The sequence below is a fragment of the Tupaia chinensis genome, unplaced genomic scaffold (assembly GCF_000334495.1).
Source record: "Tupaia chinensis unplaced genomic scaffold, TupChi_1.0 Scaffold000078_1, whole genome shotgun sequence".
Lineage (NCBI taxonomy): Eukaryota > Metazoa > Chordata > Mammalia > Scandentia > Tupaiidae > Tupaia > Tupaia belangeri.
The window spans coordinates 8,416,820-8,426,544 of record NW_006159539.1 but is presented as its reverse complement, the minus strand read 5'-3'; the positions used below and the strand labels follow the sequence as shown (position 1 = coordinate 8,426,544).

Sequence of the window (9,725 nt, the reverse complement as noted above, 5' to 3'; positions counted from 1 at the left end):
AAAAAAAAAAAAAAAACCTAACCACCAAGAAAATTACTATTAACAATTTGCTCCATATCCTTCTAGGATTTTTGTGTGCTTATATAGATTTTTTTTTTTTAAACAAAAATATTATTTGGTGTTCTTTTTTCACTTAGTAAATGGTGGAAATCTCCTAGTAAAGACTTATTTCTATAGTATATATAATGGTTGAGTAGTACTCTCTGAGGTAGGTAGGTAGGTAGGTAGGTAGATAAACAGATAGACTGAACTAGTTAACCTATTTTAAAAAAAAAAAAAATTTTAGAGAGATATTTTTGTAATAGGGCACATACACTTGCCAGAGAGACAGAAAACCAGAAATCACCTGTCAGGGGGGATGGCCACACTGCAATCTCTTCATTCTCCTCTCTGGATCTTGGGCATGCATGGCCATGCAGCCAACATGAGTTTAAGCCACTGGGTCCAGGACTTGAACCGCAGTTTACTACATGGGAGTCTAGCAATGTAACCATTACGCCATCTGCTGGTCCCATACTTAACCTATTTCTTTTTTTGTTTGTCTGTTGTTTTTTTTTTGGGGGGGGAGGGTTACATTTATTTTATTTTTTTCATTGCATTTGCTTCCTTACATTCAATCACATTATTATTTGTCTTACAAAATGGGTATTTCAACAGGTGAACATTTCTCCCTAGCACTGTTGATAAAACTACAAAATATCTTCAAGAGATAACACCACACCTCTTTGTGCTATTAATGCTTTTTCTCCCTGTCCCTCCCCCAAATGTCCTTCCTCACACCCTCCTCTTTCACACACACTATATCTGGTATTTACATCTATATACTGCGTTTCTAATTGTTTACCTTGCAAGTCATTTCCATTACAAAAATGATTAAATCCCTAAATATCTCCCTAAACTGAATTCTCTGAAGTAGAAATGTTTTAGTCTTCCTATTTTTCTGCTGAACAATCCTTCATAAAGACTGATATAACATACACCCATAGTGGTAAGTTTTCACTGCTTTGTTATTCAACTTATACTAACTTCTTTTTTTCTTATTCATTCACGCATTTATTGTAATCTGACCAGAAAGGGACAGAGAGAGAGAAAAAGTGAAAAAAGCAAGCTACCAGGCCTAGGACTTGAACTGTGCTTGGTCATGTGGCAGTGTCCAGAGTCTTAACCACCACGCCACCTGCTGGTCCCCTAACTTACGATACTTAAATTAACGTAGTCCTTTACCATTATGGGTTTGACATCAGCCCATCATCCTAACTTTCACTCCTTCCTAAGGGTCTTCCCCCGAGGCCTCATTCTCTCCTAGAGCCTTTCCTACGACTTCTACATACTGTCTATACCTTTCCCCACTCTGCCCTAACACTCAGCAACAGGAGCGTCTTATTCCTGTATGTCACTGCTATCAGAGTCTTCCATAAAATTCAATGATGAACTAGTTACCGGTACTACGGCACAGGTCAGAACAGTAACAAATACGACTGAGTCTCCTCCCTGCCCCACTACAAGTGCTGAAGAGACAGCAGTGGACCAGAGACATAAAGTCTCTGCCGTTAGAAAGCTGCCATTAGCAGAGGTGGTATTAAATGTTCGCAGAAGCCTGCACACCTGTAAATGGCTTGCTAACCCAAAGCGCTGCCTCTGCAGCAGCAGCTAAGGCCTTTCTGCACCCATACCCCTAACTCCAAAGAAGGGAGGCAACTTGTGGGCACCCTCTGGCGTCTGCTCCTTTAGGTGAGCAGCTAGGACCCTCTACGTATGCAGCCTGGAAGAAGGCCAAGTACATGGCCCGGAAAAGAACAGGGCAATTATTTTCTCCCTGCACTTCAGTTACTTACTAGGGGTCACGTTTATAAGCTACCATAAAACATATGCATGGTGGGGAAAGCCACTAGATTCCACGTGGCAAACTGTGCAGTTCAAGTCCCAGACCCAGTGGCTTGAAAAACAACACTGGGTGTCCAAAATCCTGGAAAGAAAAATGGAGGAGAGAGGACGATGGTGTAGTCATCCCCATTTGGGATGTTTTCTCACTTTCCTTTTCTCTCTGTCTCTCTCCAACAAGTGCACACATTCTCTAGCCAAAAAAAAAAGAAGACATGCTCATACAGAATGAAAAAGGTACTGGTGAATAAATGATTCCAGAATACATAAGAACACAGGGCACCAACTCCTCCTCAAAACTGTAACACGGGCAGACAAGTGACATAGTGGTTAAGGCATCGGACTCCCATATGGCCAAATGTAGTTCCAGTCCCAGACCTGGAAGCTTGCTTTTTCACTTTCTCTCATCAAGTTGCAAAATAATAAATAAATTTAAATAATTAATGCTTTTTAAAAATCTGTTTTAAGAAAAAGTGTAACAGGCTCTAATGCACTGGCCATTTTATGCATCTGGTCTTACTGTTCATTGCAGAAGAGGGTGAGAAACTGTACAGCCAATGCAGTGAAAGAACACGCTGTGCTCTACAGAATGGGCTCCAGGCTGCAGGCCCACACCTGTGACCTGGGGTGGTTTTCTTCACCCCTCTTGGGTCTGTACTCCATCTTTAGCAAGGCAAAATGCCAGTGACCCAGCACCAACAGCAATCCACGGTTCAACGGCAATCCCCAGGGTAAAAGTCACTAAAGGAAGTTTTCTGTGGCACCAGTTCTTATGCATTTTGCATGAATTAGGATTCAATTTATATTTTACCTCCTCTTCTTGAGATCTTTTCTTATGAGCCATCTTATACAACTTATGTAGTTTTCGAGCATCAAATTCTGTAAACTTAGAAACGAAAATCCATAGGTTCCTAAAAAGAAAAAAAAAATGAACAGTTCTGGCAACTTATACAATTAAAAATAATAATGTTTTATTCTCTTAGTGGATGGCAATGTATTGAATTCTGGAGTGGAATACTCCCCACGTATAGAAATTATGATACATAAATACTATTTCAAGGTGTTTGCATCAACAACATGTTTATATGCTTCTGTCAGAATTTCTGACTGGGGGACCAGCAGGTTAGCATAATGGCTATGTTGCTGAACTCTCATGTAGCCGACCGCAGTTCGAGTCCCGGACTTGGTGGCTTAAACTCACACCGGGCGTGTGTGTGTGCGTGCCCAAGATCCCAAGAGGAGAATGGAAAAGGGATTTCGGCGTGGCCATCCCCCTGGGGGGTGATTTCTTGCTTTCTGTCTCTCTGTCTTTCTAATGAGCGCACGCACGCACCCTATAGCAAAAACCTCTCCAAAAAAAAAAAAATTTCTGACTGGGCCAGCCCCATGGTCTGGTGGTTAAGGAGACGAGATCCCATGTGGCCGACCACAGTTCAAATTCACAACACACTGGCTTAAAAAGCATGCCAGGTACAAGTACACACGTGCTCAAAAACCCAACAGGATGGAGAAATGGGAAAGGGATGGTGGCATGACCATGTTCGAGGAATGCTTTCTCCCTCTGCCTCTCGCTCTTTCTCTCTGGTGAGCAAACATGCCCTCTGAAAATTAAAAATGTCTGACCAAGAGGTCTAGAACCAGGGTTCTGTCGATAGAGTTCTCTCCCTCTAACGTACGTTGGCACCCAGGACTTCTATCCTACAACTTTTCTCTCGCTTGACACAGGCCATCACCGCCACCATTCGGCTGGTCATGTCCACGTTGCCACCCGTCTTTTCTCCTAGTTGTCACCACCGAGGCCTGTAACTTCTTCTTTAAACCTCTCAGTGACTTCTTCCGCAAATTCCACTATACTAAGAGAAGGGTGAGTGATGTTTAGAAAGAGGATGTACAGCTGGGACCAGCATGGTGGTTAAGGCACTGGACACTCCCACATGGCTGACCATGGTTCGAGTCCCAGACCTGATGACCTGCTATCTTTCTCTCTCTCTCCTCCCCCTCTGTATACTTCCCTCTGGTCAAATTAAAATAAAATGAATAAACAAAATTAAATAACTTTTTTTTTTAAAAGGAAAGAGGATGTACAGGCAGCTATGGTGAGTCAAAAAAACGTCTCATATCTCACTTTCTACTAGGCAGTTTCACCAAGCCGTGAGATTGACAGAACATCTGTACAGGCTCCTCAGCTAATGAACCCACTGTAGCAACAGGAAGAAACCATTTACCTGCCCTTCTAGTGCTTCCAATAAAGAGTTTCAGTATTCTTAACAACAGCCTTTAACCCTAGACGCCTTTCTTTTTTTTCCTTTTTTTTTTTTTAAGAATTATTTATTTTTATTTTATTCCAATTGCTATTACTATGTTTCATTTTGACCAGATAGAGACACAGAAAGAGAGAGAAAGGGAAAGCGAGAAAGCAAGCCACCAGGTCCAGGACTTGAACCACGGTCAGCCATGTGGGAATCCAGCACCTTTACCCACCATGCCACCTGCTGGCCCCATCCCAAGATGCCTTTCTAATGCCATGACTCTCCTACTTGCAAGCCTTTGGAGAAGCCTAAGAAGCCGCTCCACCTAAGCAGTCCACGCAGCTCATCTGTGCTCAGTGAGCCTGCCGCTATCAGGAGACCTCCGTTCCTGACGACGCCTCTCCATGTGCTTCTCTCTTGGAGCTTCTGTGAACTTGGACTTGATTACCACCTCAGGACGGACAGTTTCTCAGGAGTCTTGTATATTTTTTAACTCTAAGCAAGGACCTTCTATGAACTACTGCTAAGCTAGGACCACTGTCGGGTGCGTTTAAACACAGGCCCCAGTGCACAGTAGGAAGCGTGGATCCATACGTGAGGAAGACCTTCTGCTATCTCCTAATCAGGATTAAACCAAGTAAAAAGAAAGCCACATGCAGTAGGTATAGGGAAAAGCTGGTGAAAGTATTAAGGGGAAAGTAACAGCATTTCGAAAATGTCATCTTTTATTTATGAGGTGTGAAATATGTTATGGATAAAACCAGGACAGAGGTGGGTTTTTATTGTAGTTGTTTTTAAGATTTTTGCCATGGGGTACGTGCATCTGCCAGAGAGAGAGGAAGGAAAAATAAGAAACTACCCCCCCCAGGGAGGATGGCCATGCCAGAGTCCCTTCTCCTCCATTCTCCTCACAGGATTTTGGGCATGCACACATATGCATTCAGTGTTTTTTTCAAGGCACCATGTCTGGAACTCAAACCAAGAAGTCAGCGATGTGAGATCTAGTGCCTTTACCAATATGCTACCTGTGGGCCCCAAAGTCTTCCTTAAATTCATTTTCCGATCAAAAACCAACCCACGGAGAATGGACATATTATACAAAGATAAGTACATTAACCATGAAATCTCCAAGTTCAAAGTAACTATGGTTTATGGGTCATAGTTGTCTTAGAAGTTTCAGTCTTATCTTTTATTCACTCACTCATTCACTTATTTTTGAGAGAGAGAGAATTTTGCTATAGGGTGCGTGTGCTTACTGGAGAGATACAGAGAGACAAAAAGCAAGAAATCACCCCCTGGGGGGATGGCCGTGCCACAGTCCCTTCTCCTTCATTCTCTTCTAAGAATCTTGCACATGCACACACAAACACCTGGCATGAGTTTTAAGTCGCTGGGTTCAGAACTCGAACCATGGTCAACTATGTGGGAGTCCAGAGACAACCATTACGCCATCTGCTGGTCCCCCAATCTTATCTTCTTAAAACATCAAAAGTGAATACATGAGCATAGATAAGCCACGATACCAGACACACTAAAGTTCTAGATTAATTACACTTACTCAAATTACTACTAGTAAAGTTCTTTAATTATTACAAGAGATGAAAACAGAGGAGAACAGCGGGTGGCGTGGTGGTTAAGGGTGCTGGACTCCCACATGGCCAAGCGCGGTTCAAGTCCTACACCTGATGGCTTGCTTTCTCACTTTCATCCCCTATCTCTTACTCTGTCCTTCTCTAGCCAAATTAAAATAAATAAAGTTAGATAAAATAATTCTTACAAAAAAAAAAAAAAAGAAGAAAACAGAGAAATCATAGTTCTTGTCGTTTTTACCTGTTTTGCCTCATGTATTAGAGTGGAACTAACCAATTAGCTGTATTAGATATAAGAATATCTAAATATAAACCTGAGATGGATAGTTAGAGGAGATTAATTTTTTTTTGAGGAGATTAATTTTAACCTTTACAGGTTTAATGAGTGAATCTTTATTCTGAGAATGTGCCAGCAAATCCAATATCACTGTCTTTCTCTGATAAATTATATTATCGTGCTCCCCCTTAAAAGACTGGTCTTAGTGAAATGGCCTATTCCATGAAAAGAGAGCTGAGTGGAGCCTGGGGGCAGACTGCCGGTAGTTGACTTTCTGTTGGGGAAAAGACCTACCCACACACTCTGTCCAATGGGGCTAGGGTGGGTTACCTCCTCCACAGTTTGATGTGCTCTTGGTCTGAGTAGGCTTTAAGGCACTCGGCTATCCGGTCTCCAATTTTCAGCAGGCAGTTCCGGGTGTGTTCCAACTGTTCTTGCACGCTGAGTCCCTTGTCGGGTTTGTCCAGCTGCTTCAATGCCTTTTTCACAGGCCTCATCCTCTCCTTACACTACAACAGGCCAATAGAATAGAGACATAAAACATCTGCATAAAGAAGTTTCTCCTTTGTTTATTTTCCCCGAGATCCACACGCATGAGGAAAACATACATCGTACTCTCATGCCGAAGAGTTGCAAACAATGAGTGGGTAAGCAAAGCCCGTGTGGTAGAACAACTTTAAATATCAGAACTGCGAAGTCCCGCAGTGCAAACCCAGTGCCATTGGCTGGAGTTACACGATGTCCTTTTAAGCTTCACTCAGCCTCGAGAGGCTTTGCTTTCTCATCTGCAAGAGGGAAGTGATAATGCCCCCACAGGACCAATAGGAAGACCAAAGGAGAAGCGATACTACAGACCTAACCTGCAAACATCTCCCACAAATTTCCCAAAAATGCAGGATGAAACACTGACAAATCCTCCAGGCTTAAAGAATGTAAAGTAAAGGCTTCCAGATAAGGATGGCAAACGGAACACAAGAACTTTTTCCTCTTTCTCCCCAAACCTACTAAAACAACTGTAAAGGGAACACCTTAAAAACGGATGAGCCCACTCAGGGAATATGAGAGAGAAAATAACAGTGACAAAATATTGGCAGTAAGGAGGAATGACTTAAAAGACCCGAAAAAAATACTGATATCCTAGGCTAGAAGTGAGAGTGCTGAGAACTGAACTGACGTACTCTGCAAAACTCCCCAAAAGGTGTCTCTGGAAATAGGGATGAGAGCTAAGATAGAGTGGTTTAAAGACTGCTTAAGAAGTAACAGATACCTGGATTCATATCAGATATCTACATCTCTAAGTCCACTTAGCAACAGAGATGGAGGTTAAGTCTCTGGAGAGAACAGAAGGTCCTCTGAGCTGATGGGCAAGGCCACCACAGTGAAAACTGAGTACATGAACACGTGCAAGCTGGATCCTACTCTTCTGCCTCTCAGGCTCTGGAATGAAGAGAGTCAGGCCTTCACTCTTAAGACAGGCACTGGGGAATTCTTCACAAAATCTGACTATCCCAGAGGAAGAATCAAAAGATGCTGATTATACACTGGAAGACTCCCAATGAATCCAGCTAGATCGCTCTACAAAACAAAACAAAAATCAAACCCCACTCACATGCTCAGAGCTCTTTATCAAATGTTTAGTGTCTACTTCCTTCTCACTCCCCATCCCCAACTCTCAAAGAGAAGGAAACAACCAAGGATTGACATATTAAAGCCATTTGAAGAATGTTTCTAACATAAACCATAGAAAACAAAGAACATAAACCATAGAAAAACAAAGAGAAATATAAAAGCATTGAAAAACCATAGGGGAAAAAGGACCTTGGAAATAAAACATGACAACAGAAATTAACTTATTTATTGATTGATTTTAGAGAGACTTTTGCTATAGGGTGCATGCACTCGCCAGAGAGACAGACAAACAGAAAAGCAAGAAATCACCACCCAGGGGGATGGTCACACTATAATCCCTTCTCCAGTCTCCTCTCAGGATTTTGGACACACATGCACTTGTGCCCACTGCTGTGCTTTCAGTCGCTGGGTCTGCGACTTGAAATGCAGTCGACTATGTGGGAATCCAGAGAGTGAAACCGTTACACCATCTGCTGGTCCCAAGAAATGAAAAACTTAAAGGAAATAGTTGGAGATAAAGCTGAAGAAATTTCTCAGAAAGTTGAGTAAAAGCAGAAATGGAACATTAAAAGATAAAAACAATCAAACAAACGAGGGACCAATATCCCAACTCTGTTATTCCAAAACAAGGAATTCCACAAATACAAAACTGAGAACATAAGAGAGGAGATAATTCTCCTAAAATTCAAGATAATTTCTCAGGACTGTGGAGAATGGTTGACAGTCTCTGCTATCTGCACAATAAACACATGACCATGACATTTCAGAATAAAAAACCCTACGAACTTTTATCATTTTGTAGTAATTCCAGTTATACATTTATGATTTCTGCATTTTATAAAGTTTATAACTTCAATTTTAAAAAAGGAAACATGGGACTAGCAGTTAGCGTAATGGCTATGTCGCTGGACTCCCATGTAGCCAACCACGATTCGAGTCCCAGACCCAGTGGCTTAAATTCACACCAGGCACGTGTGCGCGCGTGCTCAACATCCCAAGAGGAGAATGGAGGAGAAGAGATTGCAGCATGGCCATCCCCTCTGGGGGGTGATTTCTCGCTTTCTGTCTCTGTCTCTCTGTCTCTCTCTCTCTCTCTCTCTCTCACTCTCTCTCTCTCTGTCTTTCTGGCAAGCACACGTGCCCTATGGCAAAAACCTCTCCAAAAAATATATATATATGTATTAAAAAGGAAACAAAATAAAAAGATATATACCACAAATTGAACTATACTAAATAAAAATAAGTAACAAGAATGTATGAAGGATTCCTATTGAAAAGGTAAGGAAAGACAAATGACCCCAGACAGGCAAAAGGATAAGAACAGACAGTTCACTGCAAATGTGAACGCCCAATAAATACAAAAAGACATGTTCAGCTACAGAATCAGTCAGTACTTCATAGCCCTCCAAGTGGCAAAATTTGTGATTCAGAAGTACCGAGTATTTCTAAGGCTGGAAAGCAATCACCTTGAATTCACTGCTTGGAGGAACACTACTCTAACTGCGCTGAAGAGTAATTCAACAACATCTTAAAAAGGGGTGCGTGTGCGTGCCTGATGAACGATGCCCCTTTTCTGTTCAAGTCACACAATCCGAAGAAGCTCGCACACGTATGTTACGAGAAAAATGTGCCCATTTTTTTTTTTTTTAAAAAGACACATTTATTCAGCGTCATGATCAGACTATTGCATTTAGCAATCAACAGCATGGGTGCAAAAAAAAAATCTACATTAAAACCCTTTGTTGGAATGCTTTACACTTTCCACAGAACAGGAACTAAAATAACCGGTTATACAATTAGTCACAAATACAGTCCTCGTATTTTTTGCCCATACACATGAGTATTGTCTAAAACATGTCTTCTTTGTAGCAGCTAGGCCCTGCCACCACTGTGCTTGGCTGAGTTCACAAATCTGTTGTAACCTGTAGCTTCCCTGTCACTTCTCTGGCTCTCCTCTCCTGCTAAGCTTTGTTTCCTGGCAGTTAATTAGAACCTTCTGCCACTGCCATAGCTACTGCTGCTGCTGGAACCACCATAGCCACCTTGATTTCGTGGTTTGGCAAAGTATTGGCCTCCACCTCCATAAGGGCCAGAGCTTCT

General features: G+C 42.0%; 1 protein-coding gene across 4 annotated transcripts in view; it reads right to left on the bottom strand.

Moving 5' to 3' along the window:
- Positions 1–9,725, bottom strand: part of CHD2 (chromodomain helicase DNA binding protein 2) — a 125,841-nt gene that overhangs the window by 12,239 nt on the left and 103,877 nt on the right. For all 4 annotated transcript variants that reach the window (XM_027769131.1, XM_027769133.1, XM_027769132.1 and 1 more), the window contains 2 exons: positions 6,327–6,505; positions 2,693–2,792 (listed from right to left, as the gene is read on the bottom strand). In XM_027769131.1, the coding sequence (XP_027624932.1) occupies positions 2,693–2,792; positions 6,327–6,505 (279 nt within the window). The remainder of the gene's footprint in view (positions 1–2,692; positions 2,793–6,326; positions 6,506–9,725) is intronic.